This window comes from Corvus cornix, chromosome 26, assembly GCF_000738735.6.
Source record: "Corvus cornix cornix isolate S_Up_H32 chromosome 26, ASM73873v5, whole genome shotgun sequence".
NCBI classification, from domain to species: domain Eukaryota; kingdom Metazoa; phylum Chordata; class Aves; order Passeriformes; family Corvidae; genus Corvus; species Corvus cornix.
The window spans coordinates 6,228,424-6,242,752 of NC_046354.1; the positions used below are offsets into that span (position 1 = coordinate 6,228,424).

At 59.8% G+C, this 14,329-nt stretch overlaps 1 protein-coding gene across 1 annotated transcript in view; it reads left to right on the plus strand.

The window, feature by feature from the left end:
• PPFIA4 (PTPRF interacting protein alpha 4) overlaps positions 1–14,329 on the plus strand; it is a 60,401-nt gene that overhangs the window by 24,239 nt on the left and 21,833 nt on the right. Inside the window, 7 exon segments of the mRNA XM_039565306.1 lie at positions 1,339–1,930; positions 1,997–2,493; positions 10,564–10,665; positions 10,772–10,936; positions 11,444–11,518; positions 13,111–13,206; positions 13,732–13,953. Of these exon segments, the coding sequence (XP_039421240.1) occupies positions 2,257–2,493; positions 10,564–10,665; positions 10,772–10,936; positions 11,444–11,518; positions 13,111–13,206; positions 13,732–13,953 (897 nt within the window). The 5' untranslated portion in view covers positions 1,339–1,930; positions 1,997–2,256.

The window sequence follows — 14,329 nt, forward strand, 5'->3', positions numbered from 1 at the left end:
GGGGCCACTGTGGTCCCCACTGTGCCATCGAGCTGTTGGACACACAAGTTTTCATCCCAGCCCAAAGGACCAGAACAGGCTGCCCTGGCCCAGGTCTGTGTGCAGGTCCTTTTTATCCATCTGTGGGGGGGGGGGGGGTGGGTTTGAATGGGAAGTGACACAGAATCACAGCTGGCTTGGGCTGGAAAGGACCTTAAAGCCCATCCAGTCCCACCCCCTACCATGGGCAGGGACACCTTCCACTATCCCAGGTTGCTCCAAGCCCTGTCCAACCTGGCCTTGGACACTGCCAGGGATCCAGGGGCAGCCACAGCCTCAGATGCATCCTCAGACTCAGAGTATTCAGACCTGTCCTTGTGCGTTTCACCTGGAAAGTTTAAAACTGAAGGGGGGCCTGCCCTGGAAGCAGCACTAGACCAGCTCTCCTCACCCTGGGCCTGCCACGTTGTGTCTTGCTGCTCAGCTGCCCATGGTTTGTCCCCTGGCACAGATGGAGGCCGGGGTGGGCAAGTCCCCAGGGTGGCTGGGGTGGCAGTGTCACACTCACCCTCGCTGCTGGGTACCCTCACCCAGCTGCCGAGGGCTGAAGTTCCCCCACAGGGCTGTGACAGTGGAAATCCCCACCTGGCACCTTGTCTGAGATGGTTTGGGGCTGCAAAAGGGGAGGTGGGGCTGTGGGTTCCAGCATCACCCCAGGGCTGGGTCCTCAGGTCCAGCCATGCTTTAATCCAGCCTAAACACTGTCCGAATGTCAGCTCTGCCTCTCCCCTCCAGCCTCTCATCCCTGGTGCCTGTGCTTGTGCAGGAATTCAGGGATGCTGCTGCCTCCAGCCCCTGGGAGAGGTTTGACCAAGGGAGGAGGTGCTGGAGTTCATTGTCACTGAACAGCTGGGCCCAGCACATCTGTCTAGAGGAGGGGGGAACATGAATCCAGTCATTCAACTCATTTACTGCTGTGACTTCCCGCCAGGTTTGGGCCAAACTCAGGTTAGAGCCTGATTTTCTGCAAATTCCCTGAGGCTGGAGAACGCTGGGGCTGCAGAGGCCCTGGGCAGCCAGGAGTTCCACAGGGGGGATGGGATCCTGGCCCAGAACATGTGAATGCCAGACAGTTGCAGGGTTTTGGGTGCCAGGGTTGCTGTTTCCTGCGGCTTGGTACCATCCTGGATTTGGTGTAGTGGGAGCAGGAGGTACAACCTGGCACAGCCCATTCCTGTGGGTGCTGAGCCCACCTGGTGCAGCTCTCGGGGGTTTGATGGGGGGCAGAGGGGGCTGGGCAGGTTCCTGGACATTTTGGGAGCAGCAGAAGGGATCTGATCTCTGTCCCCTCTCCCGTAGGTCACTGCTGGGTGTTTGAAGAACTGTGATGCCCAACGGAGACACGTTTCCACATTGGCAGTGACACCTCATCCAGCTTTAGGGACAACAGCCCATCCTCACCAGAGCCCCCCTCAGTATGCCCAGGCAGCCCAAACATTCCCTGGACTCTCCCTGTGCTGCTCTTGGCCTGGGCTCTCTGTTGGGACAAATCCTCAAGGGTCATTTTGCCCCCCTCTGAACACCCCGTGGGTCACGGATGCTGCAGCCCCTCCAAAAGGCATCAGGGAGGTGACACACAGAACTCCAGAGAGGTGACACACAGAACCCCGGAGAGGTGACACACGGGAGCCTGGAGAGGTGACACACAGGACCCTGGAGAGGTGACACACAGGAGCCCGGAGAGGTGACACACAGGAGCCTGGAGAGGTGACACACAGGAGCCTGGAGAGGTGACACACGGGAGCCTGGAGAGGTGACACACAGGACCCCGGAGAGGTGACACACGGGAGCCTGGAGAGGTGACACACAGGACCCCGGAGAGGTGACACACAGGACCCTGGAGAGGTGACACACGGGAGCCCGGAGAGGTGACACACGGGAGCCTGGAGAGGTGACACACGGACCCGGAGAGGTGACACACGGAGCCTGGAGAGGTGACACACGGGAGCCTGGAGAGGTGACACACAGGAGCCAGCAGCGAGTGGGGCACTGGTGACTGCGAGGACCTTGTTGGTGCTCAGGACGTCCCTGCACCCTGCTGGAGTGATGCCAGCTGCTGCTTAGCACCCAGGAGGAAGGGATGGGGAGTCCCCCTCCTTGAGCACCCCACTGTCCCCTCCCATGCTGGCTCCCCTGGCCCCCGGGAGCCCGCAGTGATGTGACCTGTGCTCAGCACAGCCTCAGCCCCTTCGGGAGCCTCCCCCAGCCAGCCCAGCCATGATGTGCGAGGTGATGCCCACCATCAGCGAGGGGGACCCCCTGGGGCCCCCTCAGGGCTCGGAGGCGGACGCTGACTTCGAGCAGCTGATGGTGAACATGCTGGACGAGAGGGACAAGCTGCTGGACACGCTGCGGGAGACACGCGAGACGCTCGCTGTCACCCAGAGCCGCCTGCAGGAGACGCTCCGGGAGCGGGACCAGCTCCAGAGGCAGCTGAACTCGGCACTCCCGCAGGTGAGGACCTGCCCCTGGCATGAGCAGAGCCTGCCCTGAGGCACACGAGGGGCATTGGACGTGGGGTTTAGCTCGCGGCTCTGCGAGGGTTGGCTCGGTGTGACAGAGGTGACGCTGCCACGTGGGTTGCTCCTCATGTCAACAGTAAATCCTGTCGGTTCTCTCAGGCCAAGCCACAACCAGCTCAGACAGCTTCCTTCTCCTCTGTACTGTGGGGAGGGGTGGGAGTGCAATCCCCCTGTGCACAGGGGAACGGATTTGGAGAAGGGGCAAAACCTCCCCAAGGACACCCCAGGGTGACAGCAGGGCAGATGCAGAGCCTCTGCTTCCCATGGGGACAGTCAGTCCATTGGGGGACAGCACTTGGGGAGCAGATAGCACGTTTTGGGCAGCGGGTCTGGCTTGCTGCCTCCAGGCAGCTTCTTGGGATGTCAGGAAGTGCTGAGCCCACACTGGCACTTCAGATGGGGACGGTAACCATTAACAATTAACCACTCACCGTTCACCATTGACCATCCATCACTCTCCTCCCCGCTGTGCAGAGCAGTCCCACTGCTGCCCCTTCCCTCACCAGGAGGGCTCCTTTCCATCAGCCCCATTCCCCAGTGGGGCAATGGGACTTCTATGTCTCCATCTTGGTCCTGGGAGGGGACACTGGAGGCAGAGCTGGTGCAGGGTGGAGACTGGGACACTCAGGGGGCAGAGGGGCAGAGGACAGCGAGGCTGCCAGAGGTCTGTGCTCAGTGAGCAGCCCAGGGCTTGGGGAATCAGGGCTTGCCTTGGGGCTTCTGCTGGTGCTCTGCTCCTGGTTCCTCTACCTGCAGAACCACCTCCAGGTACTCCAGAGGCCTGGACTTGATCTCCACAAAGATGTTCATGCCAGAAGAGGATGAGGTGGATGAGCCCAGTGTCACAGGGCTGTGCAGGATGAGTTCTGAGCTGCCCACCATCCCTGTGGGTTCTTGTGGGACAGCACAGTGCCCCAGGGCTCAGACTTGGGGGAACAGGGATTTTGGGGGACTGCTGCTCTGCTCCACTGTGGGTGTGGTGTGGGAGGAGCCCAACACCGAAGGGAAGCAGGAGGCTTTGAATGTTTGTATCTGTTCTGCAGTGCTGAGACCTGAGATCCTCCTTGCCTGGGTGTTGGGGTTTGGAGCACCTTGGAGAGACGGGGAATGGGTCAAAACTGGTGGCACAAGCTAGGACAGAGCTTGGGCTGTTGGCTGGCCAGCTCTCTGCATCCCTGCATTCTCTGGACGGAGGAAAGCAGCTTGGGAAGAGCTGCTCCGTACACAGAGCAGGGCTGGTCCTGCCTCTGCCCAAGCTGCTGAGAGCAGAACACCCAACAGTGCTTCCCAGGAGTTCCTGGGGTCCCTATGGATGAGTTTCTCCCTTCCTGAGAGAGGTGCTGAGACGTACCCGGGTGTTGGGTGCGTCCAGTGCCACCACCACCCCCCGTGCTGGGGGCTCAGTCCCTCTGCTCCCCGCTCCGGAGAGAGCAAGCCAGGTCACCCTGACACTCTGCCCGCCCCGCCGCAGCCTCCCGGATTAAGGGATGCGCGGATTTAGCCTCCGCTCCCGCTCCGGGGACGGACCCTCGGAGCCTCGGGGTGTGCTCGGAGCAATCTGGGTCAGCACACAGGGACCCGCTGGGTGCCTGGCCGGGGCCGCCTCCGGCCCTGGGATGTGAATGGGGGCATCCCATGGGGAATTTCCCGGAGCTCCCGCTGCCTCCTGCGGTCCCTGTGCGGGCAGGGGGCTCTGCGCCTGGGCACGGTGGCCCCCGGTGCCCCCCGTGCTCGCCTCCGGACATGAGGGCTCGGCATGAACACGGGAAGCAAATCCAAAGGTGCTCACCTGCCCAATGGGATTAATCCCAGCATGTGCATGTACCAGGTAAGTGGGACTGGGACGCGTGGGCCCCTCCCCAGGGCACTGTGTGGGGGCATCCCATGGGTCTGTCCCATCCTCTTCCTCCTTCTCCGTGAGCTCTTTTGCCCAGGAGCTTCCTGCAATCTCAGACCCCATTGGGATGGGACGCAAGCTGGATTTCTGGGAGAACCCCTTCTTTGAGGGCAGGATTGGGCACCCAGGCTCATCAGTAGTGTCCCCTGGGTGCAGCCAGGCGGGGGGATGCACTGCCTGGTGAGGCTGGGATGGGTGGCAGCTGGGGAGGTGGCACTCTGCACCCTCTCAGGACACAGTGGCAGCTGGATGCTGCTGTGTCGGCACGGGATCCAAAGGGACAGGTTGGGAATGTGCGTCTGGTGCAGATCCAGGCGTGGGGCAGGCAGGGGATGTGCCTGTCCAGGGCAAACCCCTTGGCAGGGATGCTCCAGGGATGCTCCTGCCTGTAGCTCCCATTCCCCCTTGCCCGTGCTGCATGGCTGAGCCATCCCACCCCCAGCCCATGGGGGCATCCCTCAGCCCCCAAAAGGCAGAACTCCAGGGCGATTTCCTGGGGAGACTAAGCTGCCTTAATGCTTCTTACATGATTTATTTATTCATGTGGGAGTGCTGAATGCGAATTAATCGGGCTGAAAGCTCCAGCTCCAGCCCCCCTGCCCTCCCTGTTCTGCAGGGAATTCGTGGCCGAGGACCAAGCCCTGAGCGTGCTCTGGGTGCTCTCAGCAGCCCCCCGAGGCCCTGGCTTTGCTCCCTCCTGCCCAGCCCCCCAGCTCAGTTTCTCCTGGGTGCAGGTGGCACCAGGGGATGCGGCACTCAGGGCTCCGGGTGTATCCAGATGTGTTCCCAGTGCAGGGTCCTGTGTGGGATGCAGCTCCTCCCTGTCCTGCCATGGCTTGGGGGTTTGGCAGGAGTCCCTGTCCCAGCTGTGTCAGGGGGAGAACAGGCTCCCAGATTTCACAGGGCTGAGGGTGAGGGCTGCAGGCTGCCACTGGCCACAGAAACCTCCCACAGTTTCTCCTTCCGTGAAGCTCTGCTGCGCCTTCGCTGCCTCTTGGGGCTGCCTGGAGAGCTGAGATCGGGCCTTTTTGGGGTGAGCAGACCCCCTAAGATTCCCCAAACTCCCTGGAAGTCCCCTAGGAGCTGGAGAAGGTCCTGACATCAAACAGTCAAAGTATATCTTGAGTTAACTTGCAAAGACCAGCAGCTAAATGGGAACCTCAGCAGCCCCAGCTGGGGGAAAACACCCACTGGGAAAGACCTTAAAGCATCTCCAGATTTTGGGGAAGGATGGAGGGATCTGGCAGCTGTGTGGAAAACTGCTGGAGCTGGTTGTGCTCCCACAAGACTGGGATGTTGAGGTGTTTGATTCCTGCTCTCCTGGCTGCATAGCGCTCCTCCCTGAGCAATCCCAGGTGGAAATACACATCCTGATGAAGGGAGGACACCGATTCCCCATGGATGGTCTCGCAGAGCCCCAGTGTTGTACCCAGGAGGCCTGGGAGGTGCTGGTGCCCAGCACTGGGGGTGGGTGATGGTCAAAGCCCTGGGTTTACCCAGCAGGATTTAATCTGTGTAATCCCATGCTACAACTGCCGGGGTTGTGTTTATCCCCTCGTCTCTGATTTGGGGCTTTCTCCTCGTTCTGCTCCACTCCTGGGACACAAGGAGAAGTGGGGTGACGGGGCTGCCAGCACGAGCAGACGATGGATGGGGCTCTGTCCCTCGCGTGCCGAGTCAGCAGCGCTGATTTCCCGGCACGGGCATCCTTCCACACATCCCCCGCCGCTCCCGTCAGGAGCAATCACTCCAATTAGGGGCTTTAAAATGCCATTAATCCTACAGCTGGAGCCGGTTTGTCCCCAGGCTCGGGTGCGTTGGAGCAGCAGCCACGCTCCTGCCACAAACAGGGAATTTTGCTGGCTGTGGTGTGATCCTGCTGCATCCCCGTCTGTGCTGCGGACGGCACCGGCGGACACCAGGGGGCCCTGGGCCGAGGGCTTCGGCATTTCAGCTTTGCCGTGCTACAGGCCTTGGAGCCTTCTTAAACCTCGCATTGCTCTTCCAGCCATCTCCATGCTGCTGGTTCATGGCCTCCCTCCAGCTCTTCCCTGTGCCTTCCCCACTGAAGCAGGCAAGGAGGAAAACCCCAAGCCCCCAACATGCCTGGTGCTGACTGAAGATCCAAGTCCCAGTCCACAACATCCCACTTCAATACCTTGTGTGGTGCTCCAGATCTCCCTCCCTGCTCTGACAGTGTAAACAGAAGCCCTCCATCCTGCTCCATCCCTCCATCCTGCTCCATCCCTCCATCCATCCCTCCATCCTGCTCCATCCCTCCATCCTTCCCTCCATCCTGCTCCATCCCTCCATCCTGCTCCATCCCTCCATCCCTCCATCCTTCCCTCCATCCTGCTCCATCCCTCCATCCTCCTCCATCCCTCCATCCTTCCCTCCATCCTGCTCCTTCCCTCCATCCTTCTCCATCCCTCCAGCCTGCTCCTTCCCTCCATCCTGCTCCATCCCTCCAGCCTGCTCCCTCTCACCCCAGGTCTCAGGGCCGAGCCCAGTCAGTCGTGCCATGGAGGTTTGGTTTTAATCCAAACTGGCCCCTTCCTGGACTGCTGGGCTTCCTGCACGGCTCCTGGGGACTCCCAGGCTGTGTCTCACTGTCCACCCTTTGATTGGAGATCAGGCACCTCTCCTTCACTTTCTAATCTGTTTATAGGTGTCCCTGCTTAGTCCCACAGCTTATCAGAGCTGGGCAGGCGCCTCTGCCTCGCCTGGGAGACTCCCAACCATGGCCAGGGCAGAGGAAAATCGTCTGGATCCTCTTTATCTCCACTTTGCTGGGATGGAGGGCCATGGCACATGTGTGGATGGGGGTGGAGGCTGCACTCCACAGTGTGTCACTGCAGCCAGGAGCTGGGGACAGCTTGTCATGGTCCCCAACTCGCCTGGTGCCCACCAGTGACCCAGAGCAAGGTGGCAGCACTGGCATCTGGCTGAGGGGGGTGGCTGCAGGCGGGTGCTGGAGTGTTTTATTCCTATTTTTTATTCTGAAGGCATCACACTCAGGCCGTGTACTCGGCTGACCTCGCTGCTGGCCTGGCTCGCTGCAGGGCTGTTGCTATTTTTGATGTAAATGTTCATTTTTGCAGCCTTTCCCCGAGGGGGGACAGTTTCTGAGGGCTCTTAGATTTGCCATGGGATGCTGCAGGCCTGGCACAGGATGTGGGGCACAGAGCACAGGATGCAGCCAGCATTCCTGTCGGGATGGAGGGCTCGGAGAGGAGCTGCCCTGGGGGAGGGCTGGCGGGAGCTCTGCGCTGTGCCCACCCCTGGCTGTGACCCGCTGACCGCGTGTGCGCCGGCCTGGCCACAGCCGGGGCTGCCTCTCTCTCCAGAGGATTTGCTCCCTTTTAATCCCCTCTTTCAGCATGAAATCCTGATTGCGGGAGCGTCTGTACGGCCTGGCCAGCACAGCGAGGGGATGCGGGGAGAGGAGGCTGAGTGCTGGTGGTCACTGTCCCCAGCGCTGACAGTCTCTGTCCCCAGCACTGGCAGTCTCTGTCCCCAGCACTGGCAATCACTGTCCCCAGCGCTGGCGATCTCTGTCCCCAGCACTGGCAGTCTCTGTCCCCAGCACTGGCGATCTCTGTCCCCAGCGCTGGCGATCTCTGTCCCCATGGCGATCTCTGTCCCCAGCGCTGGCGATCTCTGTCCCCATGGCGATCTCTGTCCCCAGCGCTGGCCATCGCTGTCCTCTCGCTGCCTCCAATGCCTCGTCCCACCCATCCCACGCTGCCCTGCGCTGTTCACTCCGCTGGGAAGAACAGCCATGTCCACATCCATGCCCCCTGCCAGCCACGGGGCAGAGCCAGAGGTTTCCACCTGTGCAGATCCAGAGGCTTTGGATCCGCAGGGTCCTGCCCTGGTGCTGGAAGAGCCCAGAGCCGATGCGTCCCCCACATTTACAGCTCGGGCTGCTGGAAGACATTCCCGGGGCCATCCCGGCTGCCAGGATGCTTTTCCCGAGCTCCTGGAGCCCTGCCGCCTGTCTGTTGGCGTATTGAGGGATTGGGGGAGTGACAGATCCCTAAATCTGAGGCGATGCACAGGCACCTCTCTGGCACATCTCCCTGCCGCTCTCTGCTCGCCGGTATTCCCAGCCCGGCTCTAATCCGCAGGGATGCTCGGGAGCTGCTGGCAGCGCTTGCATAACCCGCGGAGCGCGCACGTGTGTGCGGCCGGGCTGTGCCGAGCCCGAGCCCAATCCCGATCCCGATCCCGCCGGGATCCCACCCCGATCCCGGCTCCGGGGAGAGCCCGGCTCCGGGAAGGGCTGCGGTGGCACGGCGGGGCCCCGGTGCAGCTGGTCCTGCCGAGGGTTCCCTGTGCTCTGAGGGCTGTGGGATGTGGCATGGCAGAGGTTGGTGACGAGGCTTGGGGTGTTGTGACAGATTTGGGGGAAAACTGGTGGGGAGAAGGGTGATCCCAGGGCTGGAGGGATCCCTGAGGAATGGATGGGGACAGGAGTGGTCCCTAAGAAGGGGTGGGAAGAGGGATAACTGCAGGGCTGGAGTGGTCTCTGGGGAATGGATGGGGCAGGAGTGGGTCTGGGAAGGAACTGGGGACCTCAGGCCCTGGGGCAATGCCAGAGCAGGGATTTTGGAGCAGGGATGTGGAGCAGGGGTGTGGGGTGGTGGCAGCGGCCTGAGGCAGGTGACAGGCAGGAAAGCAGCTGCTTATGGGGACAGCGGCTCTTTCCCTTCCCCCTCACTGCGACCTGCTCGGCTCCTGTCCCACTGTGGGGTCTCAACTGCACCAGTGCCACCACAGTCCCCACCAATCCCAGGCTACAAACCCCACCAGTGAGACAGGTTTGATGTGGGAAGGGAGAGGGAAAACCTGGCTGGGGCAGATGGATGCAAAAGCTCCGGATTTCTCGGAGCTTCAGCTGTTGCAGGAGGTTTCACTCAGAGCTGAGCAGAGCATTTGGTTCTGCCTAAGCCTCAATGCTTTGCTTCAGTTTGAAGGGGTTTTATTTGCTAAACCTGAAAATTAAAGTGAAAAAGAATTTCATGCTGTAAAACAGCTCTCAGCCCCCTCTTGAAATTTGGTTTGTTAATGCTCCATCAAATCCTTCTCAGCTTCTTCTGAAATCCTTTGGCTTTTAAAATTCTTCCCAACAACACTGAACCTGGTGTGAATTCATGGCGCGTTCCCACATTTGCATTTCACACCCTAAGAAAACCTTGCTTGGGCTTGGCACCACTGAAGAGCAACTGGGAGCAACGGGAGGTGCTCCTGGGCTCACCCAGGTGCCTGGGTTTCATTTTCTAAGGGAAAGTGAACCATCCTTCATCTGAGGGCCTTCAAAGCAAGTTTCCCTTCCCCTCCGACACAGCCACAAGTGTGATTGTGGTTTTCATCCTGTCCTGAGGGATGTGCTGGGTGTGCAGCATTCCTTTGGCATTGCTCTGGGCATGGCTCTTCCTTGCTGGCTGTCACATCCCTGGAGGGAGCGGTGGCAGCAGCAAGAGCTGGTGGCACCTGGCACATCTCCTGCTGTGCCCCATCCCTCTCAGCTGGGATTTGGGACCTGGGGGTGCCCCGTAGGCAGCTCACTGGGGCTCCACATGCTGGATTGGGGCAGCAACCTCTTTCTTTTGGAAGGAAGTTTTGGATTATTCCAGGTCCTGAGGTCATGGCAGAGGCTGTCTGAGGGCCAGGGGACTCATCCTAGCCGGCTGTGGCTTTGTGGTGAGTTTTAGCCTGATGGGAGGCTCCAAGGTGGGAGCTGCATCCAGGGGACAGTGGGAATGGGAACGTGCTGGTGGCCTTGACTGGGATGCTTTAAATGCCATCGAGCACCTCTGCAGCTGTAGAGCAGTTCCTTGTGTCATTGGACATCAAACCAAGTGGGATCAATCTTGAGATGCTGTGTTCTCCTTGTCCAAAGCATGAGGGAAGCCAGGAATAAATCCCCTCCTGGCCTGGCTGTGCCTCTCCACCAGTTTCTCCACGTTCCCCTCGGTGTTACCGTGTCTCCCTGGTTGGGTTTGGATGGGAAATGCTGTGCTGGAGGTCCGGCAGTGGGGCTGGGATCCTGGTTCCATCCCAGCCGCTGTCCCCGCTCACGGCCCGCCCTGCTCTCCGCAGGAGTTTGCGACGCTGACGCGGGAGCTCAGCGCCTGCCGGGAGCAGCTCCTGGAGAGGGAGGAGGAGATCTCGGAGCTCAAAGCCGAGCGCAACAACACCCGGGTAAGCCTGCAGACCCTGCTGGCAGGCCCTCGCTCCTGGGACTGTGGGACACCAGGGGCTGCTGGCCCATCCTGCCAGTGACAGCCCCTGTCTCGCCCCCCTGCAGCTCCTGCTGGAGCACCTGGAGTGCCTGGTGTCACGGCATGAGCGCTCCCTCAGGATGACGGTGGTCAAGCGCCAGGCCCAGTCGCCATCCGGGGTGTCCAGTGAGGTCGAGGTGCTCAAGGCACTCAAGTCACTCTTTGAGCATCACAAGGCGCTGGATGAAAAGGTGGGAAAGCTGCTGGGACCTCTCCTTCTCCCAACCCTCCTCTCCCTGCCTGCCATTTTGTGTTGTTAAGGTGACATGGGGGCCCTCAGCAGGAGTGTCTTGGATATCCCAAAGCTGCATTGAGGAGCTGCTGGGGCTGCCCAGTGCATGCTCTGGGTTTGAGACTGTCAGGAGAGGGAACTCCCCCAGGTCACTCTCGGCGTGGTGGCATTTGGCACCCTGGCTCAGTCTTTGCTGTGCCTCCTCATTCATTCGCCTCAAGCATCTCCTTCTCCTGCTAGGAGACCTCCCCAGGCTATCCTGGCAATAGATCTCCAAGAATTGGCCCAGGCTGTTGTCTCCAACACAGTTTCACTCTCGGCTGTGATGGGCTGGATGATCCTGGACCTGTGAATCCACCTGAGCCTGGCTGTCAGCCCAACAAACAGGCCTGGGAGCATGCCTAAATCCTGGACACCCTCATCCCAGATAAATAACAGCCTTTCCCGTTGTTTCACCCACCCACAGGTGAGGGAACGCCTTCGAGCAGCCCTGGAGCGAGTGGCCACCTTGGAGGAGCAGCTGGTGGATGCCCATCGGCAGGTAAGGGAACCTGCTGGGCTGGGAAAGCTCCCCACTACCTTTGGGAATTCATGTGGTATTTGCATCTGGTCGGGTTTGATGTAAGGCTTTTGTTCTAAAATTGCTGTTTACTTGAAGGTTTGTCTGTATTTAAGGAAACCTTGTAAAGATTCTGAAAACCTTTTGTCTCGCAGGTGACATTTCCCTGCTGTTTGCTGTTTGAAATTCGTGTCACTGACAAAAACAATCTGAATCTGAATCATCCCAGGGGGATGAGGGTGACTTGGGACTTGCCCTGATTTGGCAGAGACCCAAACGACACTGCTTCAAGCACCTCATCTTGCATCCCCCATCTCCTTCCCTGCTGGAGTCCTGGGGTTGGGACTTCGCTGTCTCCAACCTCCAGCCATGGTCATCTCAGAATCCCAGAATCCCAGAATCCCAGAATCCCAGACTCATTTGGGTTTGAAGGGACCTTAAAGCTCATCCATTCCCACCCCCTGCCATGGGCAGGGACACCTTCCAGTATCCAAGGGTGCCCCAAGCTCTGTCCAACCTGGCCTTGGACACTTCAGGGATAAGTGTTCTTGAATAGACATGAACTCTGTTTTCCTTCCTGGAGTTTGTGCCCAGCCACTACTCCCAAAAGGAAAGAGCCATTCCTACAGCCTCTGCCAGCCAACTTTTGCTCCTCTTTCCAGTTCCTAGGATAAGTCTCATGGTATTTCCCAGGCTCTCAGGCCCCTCTCCTTGCAGGGACCATTCCCCATCCTCCCCTATCAGAGCAGGACACGGTGCCAGTGTTTATGCCCTGCTCCTGCTGCACCAGGTTCGGGATCTGTCTGGCTGTAAACCAGTGAAATGAACTGGGAGGGAGCTCTGGGGTCCAGGGCTCACCAGGAAAACCTCCCTCAGTGCTGATCCTTCCCAGCATCTCTGACTTGCTTTCTCTTAGAATCATGGAATCATTAAGGCTGGAAAAACCCCCTTTGACCGAACACCCTCATGCCCACTGAACAATATTGTGAAGTTCCACGTCTGCTTGTTTTTTGAACACTTCCAGGGATGGTGACTCCACCACTGCCCTGGGAAGCTGTGCCAGGGCCTGACCACCCTTTCAGGGAAAAATTTTTTCCTGATTTCCAACCTGAACCTCCCCTGGCCCAGCCTGAGGCCGTTTCCTCTCCTCCTGTCCCTGTTCCCTGCCAGCAGAGCCCAACCCCCCCCGGCTGCCCTCTCCTGTCAGGGACTTGTGCAGAGCCACAAGGTCCCCCCTGAGCCTCCTTTGCTCCAGGCTGAGCCCCCACAGCTCCCTCAGTTGCTCCTGGTGCTCCAGCCCCTTCCCCAGCTCTGTTCCCTTCCCTGGACACGCTCCAGCCCCTCAATGTCCTTCCTGAATTGAGGTGCCCAGAGCTGTCCCCAGGATTCCAGCTGTGACCCCAGCAGTGCCAGCTCTGGGCTGTTCCTCCCCTGCTCCCTGCGGTGCCCCTGGCCACAAGCAGGGCTCTGGCAGGGAGCTGCTGCAGCCCTGGGTGCAGCAGGACTGGCCTCAGCTGTGGCTGGCCCGGGTGTCTCCTGCTGTGTCCCACTGCTGTGTCCCTGTGCCCGTGCAGGTGGCAGCTCTGCAGCAAGGCTCTGCCCGTGAGCCTGCCGTGGGCGAGCGCGATGAGAGGGAGCCCAAGGAGCCAGCACCGAAGCTTCCCTGGAAGGTGAGAGCCCTGCAAAGCCCTGCTCTGACCCTGCTCAGTGAGGCTGTCATTTCTCCCACCTCCTTATTGCTGGCTCCAGGGTGCTGAAAACCTTTTTCCCTCTCCCCTGGGTCCGGCCCCGTGGGAAATGCCCCTCCTGGTGGATACAGGCCATTTCTGAGCAGGGGGAATTCGTGCTCGGGTGCTCCAAGGAGTTCTGCTTCCCAGAGACCACAGAATGGTTTGTATGGGAAGAGAGGCTATTTTAAAGGCTATTTTCTTCCAAGCCCCACCAGGGGCAGGGACGCCTTCTACCAGATGCTCTGGGAAGCCCTCAGCCACCCCTATTCCATCATTCCTGTAAGAAGCCCCATCCCTGGCTTGTGGAGGCTGTTGATGGAGGTCCCAGAGCACCTCGTCTCCACTTCCACCCCCTCACCGAGTCCCTGCAGGGCCACATTCTCACTTTGAGTGGCTGCAGGCAATGCCACAACGCAGGAGCTTTGGAGCATCCCGACATCCACCTCCCTCTCTGGTGCCTTGCAGCGTCTCTCCAATGGCTCTGTGCATCCGGATGATGAGGCCGGGCGGGTGGTGGAGCTGCAGGAGCTCCTGGAGAAGCAGAATTTTGAAGTGGTTCAGGCCAAGGAGCGAATCTCTGCCTTGGCTGCCAGCGTGGCTGAGCTGGAGGAGGATCTGGGCACCGCCAGGAAGGATCTGATCAAATCTGAAGAGATGAGCAGCAAGTACCAGAGGGACCTCCGAGAGGTGAGTCCCTGTCCCCCTGCACTGCCCAGCCTGGGGCAGGACCTCACAGCAGCTTGCACTGGGCTGGGAAGGGATTGGAACTCCTGTTGTGTGCAGGGTGTTCCCTAAAAGAGGCCACTGCCTTTGGGATACTGTCCCCAAGTCCACCAGCAGGGCTTCCCTGAGGTTACAGACAGGCTCTCAGGTATGCTGACACCTGGGGCAGTGACCTGTGTCCTCTCTGGGTTTTCCTGTAATAGTTTGACTCTCCCTTTATCACTGCGCCATTCTGCTGTCCCTCATCCCCGTGTCAGGGGGGCTTTCACACTCCATGGCCTCAGGGTGTCCCCGGCTTGAAGGAGCTGGGTGGCCCTGCTGTTCCCAAAATGCTGTCACA